General features: G+C 30.0%; 2 protein-coding genes across 2 annotated transcripts in view; both read left to right on the forward strand.

Annotated features, from left to right (window-relative positions):
* LOC126883470 (endochitinase) overlaps positions 1-2,808 on the forward strand; it is a 38,619-nt gene extending 35,811 nt beyond the window's left edge. The window contains exon 11 of the mRNA XM_050649037.1: positions 2,607-2,808. Within this exon, the coding sequence (XP_050504994.1) occupies positions 2,607-2,729 (123 nt within the window). The 3' untranslated portion in view covers positions 2,730-2,808. The remainder of the gene's footprint in view (positions 1-2,606) is intronic.
* Positions 2,809-5,776: 2,968 nt separating this feature from the next.
* On the forward strand, positions 5,777-23,977 carry LOC126883471 (G protein-activated inward rectifier potassium channel 2-like). The gene is made up of 5 exons (XM_050649038.1): positions 5,777-5,988; positions 10,915-11,201; positions 13,117-13,325; positions 16,676-16,926; positions 23,667-23,977. Exons 1-5 carry the CDS (start codon positions 5,849-5,851, stop codon positions 23,899-23,901), a joined length of 1,122 nt encoding a protein of 373 aa, XP_050504995.1. The 5' UTR covers positions 5,777-5,848; the 3' UTR covers positions 23,902-23,977.

Below are 23,977 nucleotides of genomic sequence, written 5' to 3' on the forward strand. Positions count from 1 at the left end.
CAAAAGATAGGACTTTAAGTGGTTAGAAGGATTTGAATTATATTACAATACCAAAAAAGTTACATGTAGTAATATCAGACTCAAAAGTATATATTATTCCAGTCGGGATAGCATTTGACCTTGAATGCCGAGCTGCCCAAAATTTTATTTTTCTGATCTTTAGGGGAGTCAATAGTACCCTAAATTTAAAATCACGAATGAATTCCTCCGTTGCGTTAGCCGCCATCTTGATTTTAAAGGAGAACCTGTTTTGCTCAATATCTCCGTCATTTTTAACTTTTCGACAAAAATGGTAGGAACTGAAATTGTTCCAAATAAATCGTGTTTACAATTATTACAATTTCTTTTTAACAATTTTTGTCGTGAGGTCGATATTTTCGAGTTAATTATACTTACAGTAGACGCCTATATTTTTGACTATAATATTGCATGTAACATTTTTGGTATTGTAATAAAATTCAAATCCTTCTCACCACTTAAAGTCCTATGTTTTGTCTATCTGTGGGCAAATTTTCAGCCAAATCGATTATGATGTATTTTGGGAATGGAGAAAAATTATTTATACGGTATTTTAACGTTTTCTACACCATAAAATTTGATCAAAAGCTTGTTTTGAATCAAAGTAACTTGATGTAATGCCATATAATGACATTTTTGAGTCCTTTCTATTAAAATATTATGTTTTTCATTGCTACTTTACGACAGAAAATGCAAATTTGTTTAAATAAACACCAAATCACTGTAAAATCGCATAAAATAACATCTTAAGAAAAAAGAAGAAGGAGATTTTTTGACCTTAAATATCTTATTTTTACGTCCCGCAGAAGCTATATACCAATTTTCAGACAAATCGGAAATCCAAAATTTTTTTTTGCTCCAAGATTGAGTGATTTTAAATGGAATGACCCTTAATCATTAGGTCTGACTTAGTTCTTAGTCAAAACGCAAATAAATGACGTTTTTAGTCTTTAAAGAATTTTTGTCAAACCTAGGAGAGCCTAATTTGGTCAGGCAAACGTCGAAACTTATATTTGGTTTAATAAAATGTCATTTTTTTTATTTTAATAGATACTTATACGCTATACGAATTGCCAAATACGTTAGATCTTTTACATTTACATGATTTTGAAGAGCAGATTTTTTATTGCAGTAGCATTTATAAAGCCTTGTCCTACAAAGTTAGAATCGTCTTCATCAGTTTCTCTTAAGAGACAGCTGAACGGGTCATATATTCTGATATATTGTGCACTAATTGTGTTGCTCGGTTACACCAAGTATTTCTTCTTTCATCCACTCGATTTTAGATTTTTTTATTTTATTTGTAATTTCTTCGCCAGCCTTAGCTATAGACGTCCTTATTTTCTTTACAGATTTCATCTATTCAATTTTCTTGTTGTATTCCTAAAGTTCTCGTTGATGTAGTTACTGTACCTATGTGGTTTTAACCAAAATCTTTCATTAATCTCCTTGTATTATTTATTCTTAGCAGTATTTTTTAAATTTATTGCAGCTTTGTATTTACAATTAGGAACATCAACATCACATTAGAGAAAATAATTAAAGAGTCAAAAGTCAATACTAGCGGAACAATAATAACAAAAAGTGTACAAATATTGGCATTTGCAGATGATGTTGATATCATAGCTAGAAGCGAAAGAGAATTGATAGAAGCATTTAATGCGATAGAAAGAGCGGCACAAAACAGTGGCCTAAACCTAAACAATAATGAAATAAAAACCAAATACATGAAGGCCAGCAAATCGATAGGCCAAAGAAACCTACAGAATCTGACAATAGAAGACTATAACATCGAAAGCGTGAAAAATTTTACATATCTAGGTTCACTAGTTACCGCAGATAACAATGTCAGTGAAGAAGTTAAGAGAAGAATACATATTGCTAATAAAACATACAATGGACTAATTAAACATCTAAGATCTAACAACATCACGAGAAAAACCAAATGCAAAATATACAAAACCCTGATAAAACTGGTCCTTATATATGGATCAGAGACATGGACACGATCAAAAAGCGATGAGAACCTATTAGGTACGTTTGAACGAAAAATCTTTAGACACATATATAAAGGGGTGAAAGAAAATGACGTATGGCGCAGAAGATATAATTTTGAATTATATGCAGCATACAACGAACCCGACGTCATAACATCCATAAAGATTGGACGTCTGCGCTGGATGGGCCATGTTGAACGGATGTTTAAAACTGAAACACCAAAACATATAATGAGGCAGACACCAGTAGGGAGAAGGTCAAAGGAGAGACCTAAACTTAGATACATGGAACAAGTGGAACAAGATCTGAAAATACTTGAGATTACCCACTGGAAGTACAAAGCAAGCAACAGAACAGAATGGCGGAAAATTCTAGAACAAGCGAGGACCCAAAAAGGGTTGTCGAGCTACTGATGATGATGATTTAGGACTAGGGGGTTATGATCAGATCAAATATGCGAACCAGGGGAAGGGTACATTTAGCATTGTCAGTGAAATGTTTATATCTTTTACAATGTATGTTGAAAAAGCCTATTGTTAATTTCAAATTGTTGTATATTTTCTTTGTTAATTAATTATATTTATTTGTAGTACTACCGCTGTGATCATGGCAAACCCACCTTGTTTAACTGCGAACCTGGAACTGTTTTCCATACTGGTCTCAATGTATGCGACTGGCCAGCAAACTCCGACAGAGAAGAGTGCAGGCCATAGAGTTTTAGTTGTACTACTAGTTTTAGTTGTGTATTTATAAGACTTATATTAAGACTTTTTAATAAACATTTTATATATAGTTTTTGTTTTTATAAATCAAGAAAAATTTCTGGATTTACTACTAAATCTACTACAGCTTTTAAAGAAATATTAATTTTTTTCTTCAAAATCCGTCAAAAACATATCCAATACTCACTTTATATTACAGTTTATATTACATCAAATTTCATCTTCAGTTAGCCCTACAGCCCTTCGTGAACCTTGGGCTGCCTCAAAACATTTTTCCATCTTTCCCTGTTGAGGGGTTGTTTTGTTAATCCTCTTACTCTAATCTCCCTTAAATCTTCCAACACATCATCCAGATATCTGACTTAAGGTCGCCCCTTCTTCTTCTAACCTGGCTATTAGCGTAGTTATATTAGAAGGATAGAGATTAAAGCAAGAATATGACAAGCAAGAAATGCATTCAACAAACTGAAAAAAGTATTCTGTAGGAGGGATATTACAATTTCTTTATTCAAAAATAAGACTTTTGAGATGCTGCGTGTTCTCCGTATTATTTTATTGATTAGAGGCTTGGATATTAAAAAAGGTGCTTCGGACAGATTAAAAGCCTTCGGGTTATGGGCCTACAGAAAGACGTTAAGAATAAGTTGGCTGGATAAAGTCACGAATGTCGAGGTATTGAGAAGAATGGGAAAAGAAGGAGAAGTTTTAAATACAATAAAAGTTAGAAAACTGCAATTATAACATGTTGCAATTAATAATACAAGGAAGAATACAGGATAGAAGGAGTCATGGAAGAAGACGCATCTCCTAGTTAAACAATTTGAGAGGTTGGTCTCCACTTCTGCTTATCTTTTAGACCAGCGTAGAGATGGGAAAAACCTACCGGTTTTAACCTAAAACCGGTTTTTTACTTCGCAATAACCGGTTTTACTGGTTGGTATTTTGTCCCGGGTATAACCGGTTTTTTCTTTTTAAGGTAAAAACCGGTTATTAGGTTTTTACGGTGATTAGGATTAGGTTAGGTATTATTTTGGATCTCAATCATAATTATTATTGTCAAGTAATTATTCCAAACTAAACCATAATTCAAATTTTATTTTATCAATACAGAAGCAAACTGAAAGTGCAAACTGACATCAGCCAGAAACAATTAAGTTTTATTATAATATTTCGTTGAAAAAGTATTTGTAATCATAATATTTACATAAGAAGTGATCTGGTTGAAGTAGACGCAAACATCATCTATTTTTCACACTTGACTCTTGATATTGAAAGTGGGTGAATGACTTTTTCTGATAACCAAAAATAATGTTCTGACTATGAATATCAAATTACCGATTACGAATACGAATCTCCAAGGATTTCCCTACGTTTTCCAAACGATACACCCATACAGGAATTATTAAAATGAGTTAAAATATACCTATTATACAAATATACAAACGTGTTAAAAGAAATACATGATAAATTTTTTTTGATGGTATTAAAAATAATAGATAAATTGCATTATCCAATTGATTTTTAAGTAAAATATTAATGTTGATATTATTTTTTTTTAAATCCCATTTGAAAGAGTCTGGGAAATTTTTTATAAGGTGAAATGGTTGGGTTAAATTTTATGTTATTGCAATATGTATAAATTAATCTTATATATTATATTTAATAATAATCAATAAATATATAAAAATAATAAAATAATAAATAAATAATATAATAATTAATAGAATAAAATGGTTTTATTAAAAATTGTGTTTTATTTATATTGATCTTGATGTTCTTTCGATATTACTAATTTTGATCATATTGATATCGAGTATCGAGTCGAGTTGAGTATCGCAAACTAAATGTATATTGTTGATGTAACATTGTAACCTATTGGATTAAAAAATCGAAAACCGGTTTGTGGAAAAACCGGTTTTTTTGACCGGTTATAACCGCCAGGTTAAACCGTAAGCAAAAAACCGGTATAACCGAAAACCGGTGTTTTGTCAACAACCGCCATCCCTAGAGCAGCGGTATCGAAAGTGCGATTTGCCATGATGGTTGCCGACCTTCTTAGAGGAGATGGTACATGAAGAAGAAGATTAGCAGGATTACATTCAACCGTGGCCCAATCTGTATCAACAAAAAATCTATAAAGTTCGAAATTATATCGCTTTCTTCACAGGCCCCCTTCGTTAACTACACCGTATATGGTCGGCATTTTCCATGTTTACGATCCGTAAGTGATCACTGGACATGTTTACTGTTTTATGAAGTTTACACTTTACTGCTCTTGACACACTTCTCGCTTTTAAAACTCCACCAGGAAAGAATTTTTCTGTAGCTGGCTGTAAACCAATCACAAAAAATGTTATTGAAAATCCTTTATAAAAGGTACCCACCTATGTAATTTTATTAAAATCGTTTCAAGGACCACACTAAATCACAGAAGGTTTTCGATATAAAAATATCATCATCAGTGTTAGTACAGGTTAATTACATGCTCAGCCACCAAAAATACCTTAGTATAAACCGTTTAAATGGTATAAAATATCTTAAATTTACATTGTTAATTAAAATTCCAAACGATGGATAAAAGTGTTGAAGATGTGGCCTTTAGGCACCGCATGACTTCCCCACACCACGTGGGTTGCTGATCATATCGATCTTTCCTAAAGGCCGAAATACATGAAGCCAATAAGAAAGCAAGGAAAGTGGTCAGGTTACTAGCCACCAGGTACTTGCCTTTTGTAAACATTTACTTTACTTGCCTTAAAATATGACTCAAGTAAACGTTAAAAAAAAGCAAGTAACATGTGGCAAGTAACCTGCCCCTTTACTTGCTTTCTTACATTAAAAATGTTGGATGACAACTAACTAACCAGTTACATTGTTTAGTGGCCTATAAAAGATTCGCAATAAAAATATATACCTACGTATCTAATTACTACAACTACACAAATAATATCTAGCAAAGTATGATCTGAATATTTATCTTAAGTGGATATATATACCGTTAATTGTTACAACAAATTATCTAATCAGTTAAATATATCTTATTAGCAATAATAGCAAATTCATTTAATTGTTTGTATCAAACTAAGATTTATTACTTTTCAATATATATTATGTATGAAGAATTGCAATATGACAGTGTTCGCGATCAATACACAGAGGTTAGTTTCGACGAGTTTTCTGAGGATTCAGACGAACACCAATCACATGTACAAGGGAACCCCCTTTTGATTTTAAAAAGGCAAAAGAAAAGGTAAGAAATTAGTAAACGTTTATAATATTTATAGGTTTTGTTCTTCAATAAAGATGTCTTGAGTACAAGACTCATTCTTGATCAACATACAATTACCTACTAAAACAATCGAACATTGTTAGCTTCTGATCATTTTCTTTGATTATGTTAAGTAATGTTTTTATCAGTTAGGCCACTCTGGCTCTCATGGCCTTAATTATCTTTCTGCAAACGGTATCATATGCTGCTGTTAGATCTATAAATGCTGAGACTATTTTTTGTTTCTTTTGAAAACTAGCTTCGATAAAGCTATTAGTAACAAGACTTGCTCCGTACAGCTTCAATGAGGACAAAAGCCTGCAAGGTCAGTTAAGAAATTTTTAAGGGAACCTAATAGTATACTGGACTCGACATATACCAATTAGATTGCAAAATGTAATATGCAGAATCCTTTCTGATATTATTTAAAATAGAATATTAGAATGCTCCAAAAGTATAATTGGTGATAATTAAAATGGATTCAGACCAAACAGAGCCATTATAAACAATATATTCATACTAAGAACGATACAAGAAAAGGCTTATAAATACGACAAAGAACTATATTTATAATATGTATACAGGGTGTTTCAGTAATAATTGTCTATATAGTAACTGGAGAAACCTTAGCACAAAATACGAAGAATTAACCTAAAACACTTAAATAAAATGTGGTTCCTTACTGAGTTAGAGGGTGTTTTATCTAAAAATTTAAAAACTATTTTTGCTCAGCATTTTAAAACTGTTCGACGTATCATTTATTTATTTATATTTATTTATTTATTTATATTTATTTATTTATAGTTATTTCAAATGACCTGGCCTCTTAAGACTAATCCAGGTGGTTTCCTGATGGGATTACAGTAGTTGATACACATAATTTTTATTTTAACAATTTTCTAATTTAATTTAACTAATTATAATGACCCTAATCTATTACTAATTCTGAAAATGATAAATTATAAATAATTCGAATGAACAATTTTAACAAACAATTCTAAACAATTTTAATAAACAAAATATAATTTCTTTTTTTTTATTTTAAATTTTATTTTTTTTTTGTGAAGTAAAATTTTTATAGTGCTTCCAGTTCTCATTCTCAGATGAGAAATGCCAGCACTATTAATCTAAAAATAGTTAGAAATAATTATTGTACGTGTAGGTCTATTTGACTTGTATAATATTCATAATGGTATTTCGGTGAGCCTCAGCCTTAGCCGAAGATATCCATTGAGTTTTAAAATTTCAATATGTTAATTAATTTTAAATTTTAAATTTTAAATTTTAAATTTTAAATTTTAAATTTTAAATTTTAAATTTTAAATTTTAAATTTTTAGTTTTTTAATTTTTAATTTTTAATTTTTAATTTTTAATTCTTAATTTTTAATTTTTAATTTTTAGTTTTTAATTTTTATTCTATATTAGTTTTTAATATTAAATTTTTAATTTTTAATTTTTAATTTTTAATTTTTAATTTTTAATTTTTAATTTTTATTTTTAATTTTTAATTTTTAATTTTTACTTTTTAATTTCTAATTTTTAATTTTTAGTTCTTAGTTATTAATTTCTAAATTTTTAATTTTTAATTTTTAATTTTTAATTTTTAATTTTTAATTTTTAATTTTTATTTTTTAATTTTTAATTTTTAATTTTTAATTTTTAATTTTTAATTTTTAATTTTTAATTTTTAATTTTTAATTTTTAATTTTTAATTTTTAATTTTTAATTTTTAATTTTTAATTTTTAATTTTTAATTTTTAATTTTTAATTTTTAATTTTTAATTTTTAATTTTTAATTTTTAATTTTTAATTTTTAATTTTTAATTTTTAATTTTTAATTTTTAAATTTTAATTTTTAATTTTTAATTTTTAATTTTTAATTTTTAACTTTTAATTTTTAATTTTTAATTTTTAATTTTTTAATATATGTATAAATATTTATTTAGTTATGAGTTATACCATTATTTTATTCCATATTTTTATATACACATAAATTTTAATTTTTATTTTATAATTTCTTATTCAAATTCACATAGGTTGGATATTTACTTGATTTCTTCTTCGTCTGATATTATATAATTATAATTTGTTTCTTTGATATTATGTCCGCTAACTTATTTAATGTATTATATAATTCTTCATTTTGTATTATATGTTCTATGTTTATGACAACAAGGTCTGTTCTCATTTTTGTCATTCTTGTGAATTTATTTGGCTTTCGCAATTAAATAATATGTGTTCTGGTAATTATAATAAATAATATGTCCAGAGACAAGAAGATACAAAAACAACAAAGAAAATCCTAAGCCAAGCAGTGGCGGCCTGTCAGGGTCGGCAGGTTCGGCAGTGCCGACCCACACATTTATAGATATTATAGATTTTTTTTTAATATTCAATTTAATTAGAGTTTATGTAATTTTTTGTATCTGTGAAATAAAAAAAAAACTGTCAGATAATACAGACTAAATTTTATTCATGGCTTTTAAAAGGATTCGACCAATCCGAGCGTTAAGTGATCCCTGCGCATTTTCAAACGCTAAATGATCCGAGCTATTCATCTGACTGTTCGGCTAGCCGACCCCAGCTCCTCCGTAGCTTGACGATTTACACGTAAAACTCAACGAAAAATACAAGTCGATGAGCAACCAAACATATATTTGTCCGTAGACATTAAGCGGAGGTACGGCATATTTAAATCTGCCGGTTTCATTTGGAAGCATCGGCAGAAATTGTAAAAAATAATCACGCCGTTTTACGTCGTTTAATTGATATTGTAATTTTTTTAAGTTGTCAGGAATTATCATTTATTTATAGATATATAATATCGTATAATCGTTATATAATATAATTATAGATAACTAATAAAATTGTTTAAGAAATACGATTTGGATTTTCTAATGTACTTTCTGATTCTAAGATATTTAGCGGCATGTCTAAAACAGTACAGAATGAACTAATATAATTAATTAATTGCATTTTGAATAACGTTATTGGATGTGAGCTTCAGAAAACCATTTGCTTTTCGATAGAAATAGATGAAACTTCTGATTATCATGTCATTTACAATAATTATCAATTGTTGTCCGATATGCGTTACGTGGTAATATTTATGAGAGGTTTTGGGGTTTTACAGACGTGAGTAAAAGCTATAAGGCAGAGTATGTTTTTGGTGTTTTAAAGAACAGATTAAAATTTTTTGATACCAAAAATAAATTGGTAGGGCAAACTGGGATAAACTTATGCCGGCGCTGCCGTGCTGTCTGGTGAATTGAACGGTCTCCAGGCAAAAGTTTAAACTATTGCACCACAAGCTTTATTTGCTCACAGTCATGGGAATATAATGAATTTAGTTTTGCAGGATACGTGTAAAAAATTAAGAATATCGTCTTTTCTCGCCAGTTTAGCTCGCCCAAACGGACTACTGTTTTTAGAACAATTTGTTTCGAAAAAAATGCAAACAGTTTGTCAGACGCGATGAAATTTTAAACCTCGGTTAGTTTCCACTGTAGCAGATTTTCGTGAACAGCTGTTGGAAGGTTTTTAATTTATTATCGAAGTCGACGATGTTGAAAGTTGTGATGTGAAGTTGATCCGTGAAGCAATTGGTTTGAAAACTTTCTTAAATGATTACTCTTTTAATTCTCTTTTAAATATTTTTAAGAAAGTGTCTGCCCAAACCGATTTGATATTCATTGCTGTTCGAAATCAGTCAACTAACATTATTTATTTCAAAGATAGAATAAGAAAACTGGTGCAAAATCTCAAAGATTTTCGTAATAATAGTAGTTTTCAATATTATATACGCTGTGACGTTTTGGGTTCACTTGATATTTCCGAACCACCCCAAAAAAGACACAGACATGAAACATATCTCGAAAAATGAGTATATTTTAAAATTTTGGATATCTACTATGTATTATGCAAATAGTTACTCGTTTTTCGAATTTAGAAAATTTGCAAATTTTTGACCTCTTTGACGATTCAAAATTTAAAAGTTACTTTCGCCAAAGAACTTTCAAGATATTTATTATTACAAATTAATTAAAAATTACGCTGATCCAAATATTTTCAGAAAGTTAGATAAGTTACAAAATATGTGTAATTTTATATAGTAAGTACTTCAATTCATTACAACATAACAAACTGATCATCAATTCTCTTATTACCACCAACTTCTGCTTTAAATGAACGGGATTTCTCTTGTCTCAGAAGAATCAAAACATATTGTCGAAACACCATGAAAAAGATAATGTCAAGTAAACCAAACAAAAAAATCTCCTATGATGATTTAAGCCTTTTAATTAGATGGTATGCCTATATGAGGAGACAAAAAGAGCTTGGCGACCCTGTCTCTAAGGCCACGAGCCGCCACTGAAACCCAGAAAAAGCCTTCTGGTAGGAAGTCGGTAGGAAGGCCAAAAAAAGTAAGGCCCAGAAGGAGATGGTTGGATGAAGTGGAAGACGACCTGAAAACCATGAATATAAGACAATGATGGAGAAGAGCACAAGAGAGATCTAAATGGAAGGACATAGCAAGACAGACAAGGACCCATCCAGGTTTATGATGCCAAAAGAAGAAGAAGTATATACTGGAAATGCTTTGGTATAAGACTGACACATTATAGTCCATTACAGTTTTAATTTGAGTTACATTTTATTTTTGACATTACTAAATCTATAGTAAATAATTGCTTGATCAAAGGTTTCACTTTGATATTTTTGAACCTTCTGAACCTTTTTTAACTGAATTGGAATAATCCAATTTTTTTTGTAATTTAGGACTGGGAATATTAGATTGATCATACTTTTCATAATTTTCTAATTTTCCCATCTTTCCGTATTTTTTATTTCTATATTAGTAAGGGTTAAACGAACAACTCTGAATTAATTTTTTTTTTATTTTGAAGGAAAACAAGGAAAACAACGTTCTCAAATTTAGCAAGATTAATTAAAAAATCTGGTAGACTAAATACCTTCCTGAAACAACGTACAAATAAAAACATATATTACATACGAGATTTTGGCAATACTCTCCTTGGTATAAGATGGAGATGGGTCCTTATTACATTGTTTCTTGTAAATGTTGGTTGTTTTTTGGTTTTTGGAATGTTATGGTGGGTTATAGCTATTGGTAGCGGAGATTTTTCTCCTAATGTAACTGATCCCTGTATTGTAAATACCAATACATTAACTGGTAAGTTCGGTATTATCACTTGTAATTACACAAGAGCTATAAAACTACCGATTTGTATCCCGAGTGACATTTGACAGTTTTAATTTCCCGACCCGAAGGTGAGTGAAATTATGTCAAAGTGTCACGAGTGTGAAAACAAATCGGTAATTTTTAAGAGCTTGAAGGTAATTCGGTAAGATTATTTCATGAATAAATCTGTCTTTTTAAATCATTTCAACTAATATTTTATTGATATCTTGGCCTGAATATTTGCTAAATTTGGTTGACTTAACTCCCATTATATTTCAGATTTGGTGGTTTTCTATTCTTTCAAGTCTTGATTTTCTAGCCGATCTTCTCCAGAAGTTCATTTCCAATGCAAGTAGGCGTCGTTCCATGGATTTAGTAAGTTGCCCTGTTTCGCATCCATAGAGCACTATACATTTAAAGATCGAGTTAAAGATGAGATGTTTTCTTTGATTAGATAGTTCTTTTGAACATAGCATCGGGTTTAGGCATCCAATCACCTTTTTTCCTTTCACGATCCTTTGCTCTACCTATCTCTTTTTCGGTGAGTCCACTCTTGTTAATTATTGTTCCCAAATATATATATATTCCTCAATGTTCTTGATTGTCTCATGTTTGTTAACCATTAGATCTTCCACTTCATTCCCGATGCATAAATACTGTGTTTTGTTTCTATTTACAGAAAGGCCCCACTCTTCATATGTTTGAAATAACCATCTCGTCATGAATTCTAAATCTTCCTTATCTACTGCTACTACTACTTGATTTAAATACAGTGGAACCCCGATGAGTCGGCCCCCGAAAACCCGGAAGTCCGGCTAACCAGGACTGATTTTCATCAGAAAAACATTCTGATTTTCAGTACATTTGTATTTTGACAACGACACCCGATTTGGGCGTCGAAACGTTAATAAAATTTTTCCATTTTTCAATTTAATTGTGGCTTATTTCCCATTAAAATAGTTAATTATCAGATAAACATTTCAACAATAAAAATGTATGTAATATTATATTTGAGAGATTATTTCGTTCATAGGAGATTCTGACCAATAGAAAGCTACAGAAATCTAAATTAAATTGATAATTTTTGATAATTTCCCGTCGTCAAGTATATTACGTCAGATGCCCTTTGTTGCTATAAAAAAATAAATTCAGTGACATTAATGACAATTAATGTTTTAAAAATTATAAATGTGATGACTTTCAACCGTAAAATATTTATAACAAATGTGTGTTTAATTGTACTAATTTGTACTTACATAAATAAATTACAATAAAATTTTGGTTTTGAACAGTTTTATTCATGAAATAATCGCAACAAATTGTACTCGATCTCTAAAATTAATATAGAATTTTAGAGCTCTTGTGCAATTACTACTGATAATTTGTATTTGTGTAATTTGAACTATACGATACATAGTAAAAATGACTCATGGCACACGCCGCCGGCAGAAATAACAGGCACCTGTCTGTAGTACCTATTTCTTTACAAATTTATTTCAAACTGTCTTAGCATTGTTTAAAAAAGACTAAAAGACTATTAAAACATTTCTTTTTTAAACAATGGTCTTTAGTTTTCACTGTTCTTAAATAACATAACATCGTTCCGATTGTGGTGACTGTATTGTGTGTAGTACAGTCTTGTATTGTTCGCTTCCGTTTGCTTACGTTTGTGTTTGCGTGTTTTTAGTAATTTAGATGTGTAGGTACTGTGCATACTTATATATATTTCATGTTATTTAAATTCTAACGGAGTTTATCTGTAAGTATACCGTATTTTATTAATTTTTACCATATTCTCCGGCTAACTCGGATTTTCAATAACCCGGATCGGCCGGGGTCCCGATTAATCCGAGTTATCGAGGTTCCACTGTACATAACGCTTTTAAAATTAGACGTACAATTTTAGGTTACTTCCTTCTGAGTGCAGAAACCATTACAACTATAGGTTATGGCTATCGATATCCTACAGAACAATGTAGTTTTGGATGGTTTATGCTTGTATCACAAGTTATGTTGAGTGTTGCCATTCAAGGCACCCTAGTCAGTGTAGTATATGTAAAGATCACGAAACCAATCACTACCAGTTCCACTTCTCTTTTTAGTAAAAAGGCCGTGGTAAGAATATACTTAAGTTATGTTTATACAGTCAACACCCGTTTATCCGCCGGCCGATTATCCGCGACTTTGTAGAAGCTTTTTTTAATATTAATGATAACCTATTTCATCTAAATCTAGATGTAGAGAAATGAGAAGTCCCAGATCTAAATAAATCTGAAAATTCTCATGGAATCACTTTCTGGTAATATCCTTAATCTCTGCCTTTTACAATTTATAACGCAAGCAGACGATAAATCAAGAAGGCGATAGGGACTCTACAATAGGCAGTCACATTCCGTCTATTCGTCTAGGAGAAATTTAAACGAAAGTTGATTCCGTGTACTCAAAATATGAGTAAAATGCAAAAATTAAAAACAGCTTTTGTTACTTTTCGTTTCAGAGGTGATCCGTCATCCCCATACATACGTTTCTGTCTCTCCAGACGTCTTCAATGGGGCTACATGAACACATCTGAATCAAAACAAAACCAAGCTGCATATTTAAACAGAATTGTAAAAATAATTTTGCGTATCGGACGCTCTAGCGGTAGCGACATCTATTACAGAGAAATGAAAAGGCCCAGATCTAAAAAATAAATCTGAAAATTCCCTTGGAACCACTTTCTGGTCACATCCTTAATCTCTACATTTTACAAGAAGGCTTACTTGTCTGACTAATTTTTCCAACAATGTTTCTCCATTGGTCTCTATCTTCAGCTGCTCTAAGAGCTTCGCAGAATGAGTTTCCAGCTGAATTCTTTATTTGGTCGGACCATCTAGTTGGTGATCGTCCTCTTGATCTTCTCCCCGGAACGTTTCCAGAAACAATTAATCTCTCCAAACTGTCGTCACCGCTGCGAACCACGTGACCAAAGAATTGCAGTATTCGTTACAGACATATTGTGGACAGCCTTTTTTATTTTTTTTACACCTGCTAATTTATGGTTAATATAGAGATCGTTTAGATATGTATAGATATCTGAGTACAAAAAGACTCTGACACAGTAGTAGAAAATTTTGCTAAAAAGTTATACTTAAAAATTTTACCTGCGTTTTCAGTCGCGTCGTTAGATTTTATCTAACAAAAGTCAAATTCTACTCATATTTAATTACGCTGTCCGGTTCCCTTGGAATTGCATTACTACACTCTTCCCCGGGGCACTTAAAGTGAAAAGCTATGTTGGCTAATTTTTCATCAAGTCATCACGGAAATGGATAAAATGTTTTTCCTAGTCCTCCTAGAGCATCTTCAGGGGCATTTCGTCAATAAAAGAAAGGTATCTTCAAATGTCATTTATTGTCTGATGGTGGCAACTTAAATTAACATATATCTAACAAATACAACTTAAGTCCAAGATTCTTTACCCGTGCGTCATTAATACCTGGCGAGATAAAACACATACTTTTTATCTAGCATCATTCTCTTCCACGCATGACACTAAAGACAAACCAGGTGCCGCCTGTTATTAAGTAAAAACACATGTTATTTTTATGAACGCTCTAGTCTCAGTATATTGAAAAGAGATGGGTACAAAAAAAGACGCTTAGGAATGTTTTCAGATTTTAATTTAAGTACATTTAGTACATTATTTCACGGTTTGTGCTGTAAATTTTAAACAAACAATTGGATTAACATGAAATTTGGGATACGCATAGCTAACATGTCAAAGAAGAAGTGATATTGTGCCGATGCGTGCTTTTGCCCCTTCTCGGTGGTGAAAAAATATACGTCTAAAATAAGTCCGGAAATGGATAAACTGCCCAATTTAAAGCAACTTTTGTTCTATAGAGATTTTTCAGCACTTTTCGTGCTAAAAAAATTTTTTATTTCATTAGTAGTTCCAAAATGCCACAAAATCTAGGCATCGGATAAAAAAGTTTATTTGAAGAAAGTGTATTTTTTTGTTCTTCTTAATGGCGGTACAGGCTCGTTTTTTAATATTGTATTTAATTACAGAGTAATTTCCACATATTAATATATTTTTCAAATTGGGCTCTGTACCGCCATTCTTTAATATATTACGAATACGTGTGCCAAATATCTCGAAAAAATATTCAAAATTACAGCCGCAATCTTGGAACGCGTTTTGGCTACCTGTTGATCGCTACTGTATCACCTTAATGAAAAACTGTATAAAACAAAAGTTGCTTAAAATTAGTCAGTTTATCCATTTCCGGACTTATTTTGGAGGTATATTTTTTCACCCCAAGAAGGGGTGAAATCTACCCCCAGGGCAAAAGCATACATCGGCACAATATCACTTATTTTTTGACTTGTTAGCTATGTTTATGCCAAATTTCATGTCAATCCAAACGGTTTTTTTAAATTTAGAGGTTTAGCAATATTTTACCGTTAAAGAACGTACCTATTAATTGTGACGTTTCTGGTTTGTTTACTTTTGTGGCTGTCAGTCTGTTGAATTTTTTGCTGTTTTTTTGTCGAATTTTTGCATTTTGAAGTTTTTTATATCACACAAATAGTTTTTTTCACAACAACTAATTTTATATTGGAGTTTTAAAGTTTATGTTAAGTCTATTTTATTTTGTTAAGGAAGTTTTGTTAAGTGACAGTTATATAGGAATAAGAATATAAGGTTATGTTAAGTTTCCGTCAAAGTGAATTAAAAAAACAGAAAGAAAATATCTAATTGAATTTTTTTATAAATTGTTTATTTATTTATTAAACATTAATGTTATTAAAAGAATTTATTAAGCTTCTTAAAATGTAGCTGTAATTCTGCACCAAAATTTTAAAGCAAAACTTACATTTAACATTTTATTTATTTGATAACGTCAAATTTTAACCCGTGATCGGAGCCGTAGCTACTTACTGTCACTTGCTGTAGCGTTTAGTAAATTTCCGACTTATTTCGTATGTTTTAAATGACGACGCAGAGGTAAAGAACCCTGGAATCAAGTGTACTTAACGTACACTACACGAAGGACAAACAGATAAATTTGAGTGCCGGTAATTTTGGTACTTCTACATTTTGAAGATGGAGATGATTGTACCTCCATCTTCAAAACGTAGAAGAACCCAAGTACCGGCAATCAAATTCTATATGTTTGTCCTTCGTGTAGTGTCAGTTAAATATTTGTTAGGTATATATTTTAATTTAAGTTGCCACCAACAGACAATAAATGACATTCGAGGATACCTTCCTTTTCTTGAGGAAATGCCCCTGAAGATGCTCTAGCAGCGAAAGTGTACTTGGGCAAGATTAAATAAAATCCAGTGCTCGATATAAGCCTTTTATTTCGTAAAATTCATATATTCGAGCATTTAACCACTTCCCATTTTAAATACAAATATGTTACAACCATTTCTTAAAACTGTTAAAACTAATGCAAACTTATTTTTATTTCCAGATTTGTATGAGAGATGGTAAACTTCGTTTTATATTTAGGATAAATGACTTTACTAAAAAAATTTGGTGTGGCACCAACATTTCTTTGTACTTCATGGATAAAGAATTCATTTACCCTAATACAGAATTTGAGATTATCCAGATGGAAGTTGAACCTCATGGGTTATTAATATTTCCTTTGGAAATAGAGCACGTAATAAACGAAACAAGTCCTTTGTGGACGTTTCGTCCGTTGGATATCTTAGAATCAAGGTAAGCAGGAATTTTTAGAGCACTAGAATTTCCAGTTTATTCAGTTCACGCTTAATGGCGCAATTTATGCTAGACTGTGATGTGGCAACCTAATTTTACCCCCAGTAAATCAAATTAAATGACAAAAACAAAACCTAGGCAATGACCAAAAAGACGAATCCCAACTCAGGATATTCGAGAGAAAGATACTGGGAAAAGTATATGGCTCAGTGCAAGCGGAAGACAGCACATTAGACCAGGGCGCATCTGTAAAAATATTAGTACATTTGGACGTTGAGAGGTGACTCAAATTTTTTTGCAGAAATTGCTTGAAAATAATTCAAATAATAATATTTGAGTTATCCTCCCTCTCAAAAAGATCCGGAACATTGTTTAAATAATCAAAATGTCAAAAAATGAAGGAAAAATTCGATTTTTTTCTTCGTTTTTTGATTATAACTTTAAGAGTATTCATTTCCGAGAAAAGTTGTATTGACATAAAAGTTGTGTAATTAAATTTCCTACAATATAGAGTTAGTTGAAAATTTAAAAAACAGTCACCCTTGTTGCAAAATAGCAATAATTTGGAAAAAACTATACAAAAACAAGTATTCGCATTTTACGTTTTTCAACCATTTATACTAAACTTAGGACCTTCAAATTTCACCCAGAAAAACTATATGATACAGTTAAACAATACTGTAAATTTCATTAAGATCAGTTCAATAGATTTTGCAAAATAAATTTTGCAATCCAGCTTTCGCAAAAAAAATTCATTTTCTCAAACTGTTACAGGACTGAAAATAAAGCAGATAGCAAGTTGAAATTTTTTTGCTTATAGAAATGTACTGTACCTTTCATTTGCAATTTGCAAAACTAAAATCGATGAACCACCACGGCGTCAGGAATTTTTTTAAATAAACATTAATTATTGGTGTTGCGCGCAGGACACCGGATAGTTTGCTCTGATTGGGCATTCCACTGACCTTTGATAATTATTGATACATTTTAATTTTTATTACATTTCGATATAAATAAATAAATTTGTTTATTGCAAAATAAAAACATATACTCTATCCTTTGAAATAACACTTTTTTAGCAAAAACTTTGTTTGTTCATATATTTTAACTTGAGAATAAAAGTTTATTATTTTTAAACACATACAATTGTTTAAACAATATTTCTCAAACAATAATAGTTAGTTTGATTTTTGTGGAATTAAAATATTAAAATACAACAAAATATAGAGTAAGAAAATAATATATTAGATGAAGATTGGAAGAAATTTTGGTGGAAATCAACTTCATGTGAATCGAACACCGCTGTCCTGCGCGTAGCACCAATAATTAATGTTTATTTAAAAAAATTTCTGACGCCGTGGTAGTTAATCGATTTTAATTTTGCAAATTGCAAATGAAAGGTACAGTACACTTCTATACGCAAAAAAAAAATTCAATTTGCTATCTGCTTTACTTTCAGTCCTGTAACATTTTGAAAAAATGAATTTTTTTTTGCGAAAGCTGGATTACAAAATTTATTTTGCAAAATTTATTGAACCGATCTTAATGAAATTTACAGTATTGTTTTACTGTATCATAAAGTTTTTCTGGGTGAAATATGAAGGTCCTAAGTTTAGCATAAATGGTTGAAAAACGTAAAATGCGAATACTTGTTTTTGTATGGTTTTTTTCGCAATTATTGCTATTTTGCAACAATGGTGACTATTTTTTTAACTTTTATCTAATTCTATATTGCAGGAAATTTCATTACGCAACTTTTATGTCAGTACATCTTTTCTGGAAAATGAATACTTTTAAAGTTATAATCAAAAAACGGAGAAAAAAATCGAGTTTTTCCTTCATTTTTTGACATTTTAATTATTTAAACAATGTTCCGGACCTTTTTGAGAGGGAGGATAACTCAAATATTATTATTTGAGTTATTTTCAAGCAGTTTTTGCAAAAAAATTTGAGTCACCTCTCAACGTCCATCTCAAAACAGATGGGCCCTGGACTACATGCAAAATCAGGAGGAACGACAAGTTTAATTATAGACCAAGGCGGATCTGTGAAAAAACGTCTATTTTTGGATGTGCGAGGTGGCATTCGGATTATTGCAGATAAAGTTAGGTAACAACTTCAACAATAATAATTGACTTATAGTCCTTCTCAAATATGCCCGGAACATTAATAAAAAATTTCAAAATTTCTAAAAACATCGATTTTTTCTACTTTCTTTGCTTATACCTTTAAAACGATTCATTTTGGAACAAAGTCGTAGGTCATTTTGGGTCGTAGGTAAAATAAATAAAATTGAAATTTGTATGATAAACGACTGGTTAAAAATGTCTTAAATTATTACCCTTTCTGCAAAATAGCAATAAATACAAAATAAGGGGGCAAAATAAGCCTGTTTTTATTCAATGTTTTTCAACCACTTTGGTTGCACTTACAACTTTCGTAATTCGCACAGAAAATTCTTACAACATATTTAAATCGTTTACCAAATTTCATTAAAATCGACCTGATAGATTTTGCAGAATAATTTTGCAACCTATTTTTTTTAAGTTAAAATTTTTAAAAACTTTCTGAAGAAAAAGTAGACCATTTAGAAATTTGCTAATATTTTTACATATAAAGAGGTTCGCTACTATACCTATCTAATACACTTTACAGAATTAAAATCGGATTATTTAAGCGGCCTCAGCACTGTTTTAAATTTATAAACAATTTTTTGGTTTATAAACAAATACAGTGAGGACGTTCCAAAGCATTTTAGTCCAATCGTTAGATATTTTACATCTAAAAATCATACTATACGAATAAATTGAATTTCGCTGATAATATCAACTTTGTGGCTCCAAAAAGATGCAAAAATGTTTGGCACTCCTACCCCCGGGCTTCCCCCTAAAAATTTAGCTTGTTCGTATGATTTTTGGATGTCAAATATCTAACGATTGGACTAATTATGGCAATAATCTATGGTAAGTGTATTGCATTTTTGCAAAATTTTGGAATGTATGTGCTTAATCCGTTGAACAATTTTAACATTTGTTTTTAATACAGATTTCAGTCCACTGCAAATAATTTCTCATGACTTTTGATGTGAAATAATTAGGGGAGCAGGAATTGAACAACTTAGAATTTCCCATTGAGTTTTCTATGTATGTCCCGTTTTTTTCCGTCTTACTTCCGTTAACTCTCAATATTCACATCAAACCCTAATTCTACACTGAACCAAAAAAGTACGTAAATATAATGAAAAAAACATTGATTCAAAAACAGGGAGCATTAATTTTCGTCCAAAGATCAGTATCATTGGTCCAATGTAAGTAGATACATTAACTAATGCTCAAAAACATTAATTTTTATGAATTAGTACGTTCATTCTATGTACTTTCTAGTTAAGAATCAATGTATGGGTACATTGAATCAATGTATTGGTACATTGAATCAATGTATCGGTACATTGAATAAATATATCGGTACATTAATTCTTAACTAGAAAGTACATTGAATGAACGTACTAATTCATAGAAGTTAATTTTTTTGAGCATTAGTTATTGTATCTACTTACATTGGACCAACGATACTGACCTTTAGACGAAAATTAATGCTCCCCGTTTTTGAATCAATGTTTTTTTCATTATATTTACGTACTTTTTTGGTTCAGTGAATGTCATCTTCATGTATATTTGTATATAACCTACAAATAGTTAATAAATAAACAAAATGACGACTTAATATCTACATAAATATTACAAATATAGGTTGAAGCAACGATTTTTTGCCGATTCTCAAACTAATGTTAAGTATCTATAAGTTTAAAGAAAGAAAAACATATATTTTTAATTAACACAAACAACTTTTTATAATGTAATTTGGAAAAAACTGAATAACTAAATATAACAAAAATTGATTCTTCTTATAAAATATATAAAAATATATACTTATATAATATATTGTATAAGTAATAATATTTATATTATATAAAAAAATATATACCTGATATCGTGAAAATAAATACATCTACAATAACATCTCCATAAATACATCTCTCTGGGATTAATTATCACCACCTATACAAAAAACAAATGGTTGAATGGCATTTTTCTTTGATTTCAAAAATCTAATATGATCTTCAACTTCTTGCGGGGTCTTCCCGATGTAAGAATGATTACTGAAAATCTCTGATGGTATATTTTATTATAATATATTTGGTTGTCCATTAAGATCTTTTTTTAACCATTTTATTAGTTCGTACAAAATATCGATGTAGAACCCAAAGAAGAACTGCCTGTTAGGCCACCTACAATTTATATTAATAATTATTATAAAAAATAAACCTAAACAGTGAACATAGTTGTATTTTTGGGTATCACTTTTTTTATAGAAATATTTTAATTTATCTTGAAAAAAATTGCTAGATATTGAGATGTTTATTTTTACTTTGATAGATACTACCGACTGCAAGAGTTAATAGTATTTTTCAATTATTTACGGTTTAATCACCTAAAGATTTAATTTATTAATCTTTTATAAGATTATACCATTTGGAAATATTTTCAAATTGTTCCTATTTTCTTTTACCTATATATCGAATTAGCTTTTGAAACAATTTACAGAGAACCAAAATTAATTAATATGCCGTAATGTCTTCATGGGTAATCTTTTCAAATAAAGATTGATTTGTTTTATCCTTGATATGACTTTCACACCGAAGAAAGGAGATAATTCTCTTGAAATTGCTGTCCTATCTCCCATCCATCAATAAGTCCATTTCCATTTCCAAATGCCACTCCAAATTCCATATCAATCTGCAAAAGCGGAAATAGAAAAAAACTTTTTTTTATAGAAATCCAACAAAATAATTTATAAATAGTTGAAAATATATGTAAATACATACCTAAGAAAAATCAACCAAATCACTAGTTCCAAACACCGCTCCTCAGAGTCTGCAGGGTGACTGTCTGCTAGGAGGCTGCAACTGTTGTCACGTGATTTTTTTACACCAATAAAAATACTTATAGAGTTTTAAGAAATCTATCGGTTTATGTATAAGATTATTGCTATAATGTATTGATCATTGATTCAGGTATATTACATTAATACAATGATTGCGTTACATCAAATCAATGTATCGAGTTATTAATCAAAGTCCAGAACATTGATTTAATGTTACGAAAACATTGATTCAATAAACGAGTTCGCAATTTAAAGAACACTGTACATTAGTGCAACGTTTTATATTCATTAATTTAACCGCATAATCCTGATGTATAGTTTCATATATACAATGAACAAATTATTAGTATTATGGAAAAAGTCATTGAATAGATAAAACGATTCATTGGATTAATAATTCTATTCATTATTTTTTAATGAATAGAATTACATTGTAATCATGAATATGGTCATTACTTAATGACTACGTGTTTATAGTATTAACGAAATTTTCATTGAATCAATGTAAAAAAAGTAAATGATTGGCGTTCATTGGTACTATTTACAATATTTTATTCAGTGTATATATGTAAATGCTATTAGAATATGTGAGGGTGGATGGATTATGCCGTACCACCCTCATATTTTATGTTTTCAGCCAAAGCTGGTTGTTACCTATAACAATATATATTTTTATAACAAGAAACTATAACAACAATTTGTTGATGTTGATGTAACATAACCTCAACAACCGACGGTTATACACAACTATTTTCAAAAAATGTCTAATTTTCTGGTGATAACGATTTCCGGAGTGGCAATCGAAACTTTAAGCACATATTTTGTTGGTAGAAATGTAATTGTCATTACAAGCAAACTGTGGCTAATCCCATATAAACATAACATTTATATTTTTGAATGGTGTTATATACAGTGTGGCAAACGCAAATGAAATAAATTCATTATTTCGTAAATCGGTAACTTTAAGGAAAAATCCCGAAACAGGTTGATTTTTATTTTTAAATTGTGATTTTTTGGCATAGATATCATGCCAGTGACGTCATCCATCGGGGCGTGATGACGTAATCGAGGATTTTTTTAATGAGAATAGTAGTCGTGTTCTAGCTCATTTAAAAGGTAATTCAATTCTCTATTCAGTAATATAAACAGTAACATAATCATTTATACAGAGTGTCCAAAAGAAATTTTTTTGAATTAAATTAATTAACACAAAAAGAAGAAGGTATGTAATTTATTTAATTTAAAATACACTTTAATGCTGTCAAAAAATATAAAAAATTGTTTGTATGAGGATTAAACATTGTGTTTCCGCTTAAATTCAATGTTCAAGCTGCCACCCACCTGCCTCGTGTGAGTTTGAAAATTTAATGTATGCGAACAGCGACCATGTTTATTTGTGAAATAAACATTTTTTTTCTGATATCTGAAAGTAATAAGACGTATTTGGAATTACATAAATTACATACATTTTTCTGTTTGTGTCAATTAATTTAATTAAAAAAAAATTGGACACCCTGTATAAATAATTATGGTAATGTTTATATTACTGAATAGAGAATTGAATAACCTTTCAAATGAGCTAACACACGACCCCTATTCTCATTTAAAAAATTATCGATTACAAAAAATCATAATTTGAAATTATAAAACCGACTTGCTTAGGGATTTTTCCTTAAAGTCACCGCTTTACGACATAATGAATTTATTCCGTTTGGTTTTGCCACACTGTATAGAAGTTTAGAATAGCTAAATTACGAATTACATACAAATAGTTACATTAGTATTCTTATTTTTAGATTTGAAGTAATAGCCGTGGCAGAGGGTAGTTCTAATATAACAGGACAAGTCTCTCAAAATAGGACATCTTACTCGAATTCGGATATTTTATGGGGCCATCGTTTTATGCCGTGCGTAGATTACGATGAAGAAGAAGAACGTTATATTGTGGATTACAAAAAATTTAAACAATTGATTCCTTTTGATACGCCCTTATGTAGTGCAAAGATGCTGAGAGATATACAACAAATTTAACGAAGAAAAATTTTCGAATATAATTAGTTTGTAGTTATTATTTTTTATAAATAAATAAATAAATAATATATTTCAA

This window comes from Diabrotica virgifera, chromosome 4 (assembly GCF_917563875.1).
Source record: "Diabrotica virgifera virgifera chromosome 4, PGI_DIABVI_V3a".
Classification (NCBI taxonomy): Eukaryota; Metazoa; Arthropoda; class Insecta; order Coleoptera; family Chrysomelidae; genus Diabrotica; species Diabrotica virgifera.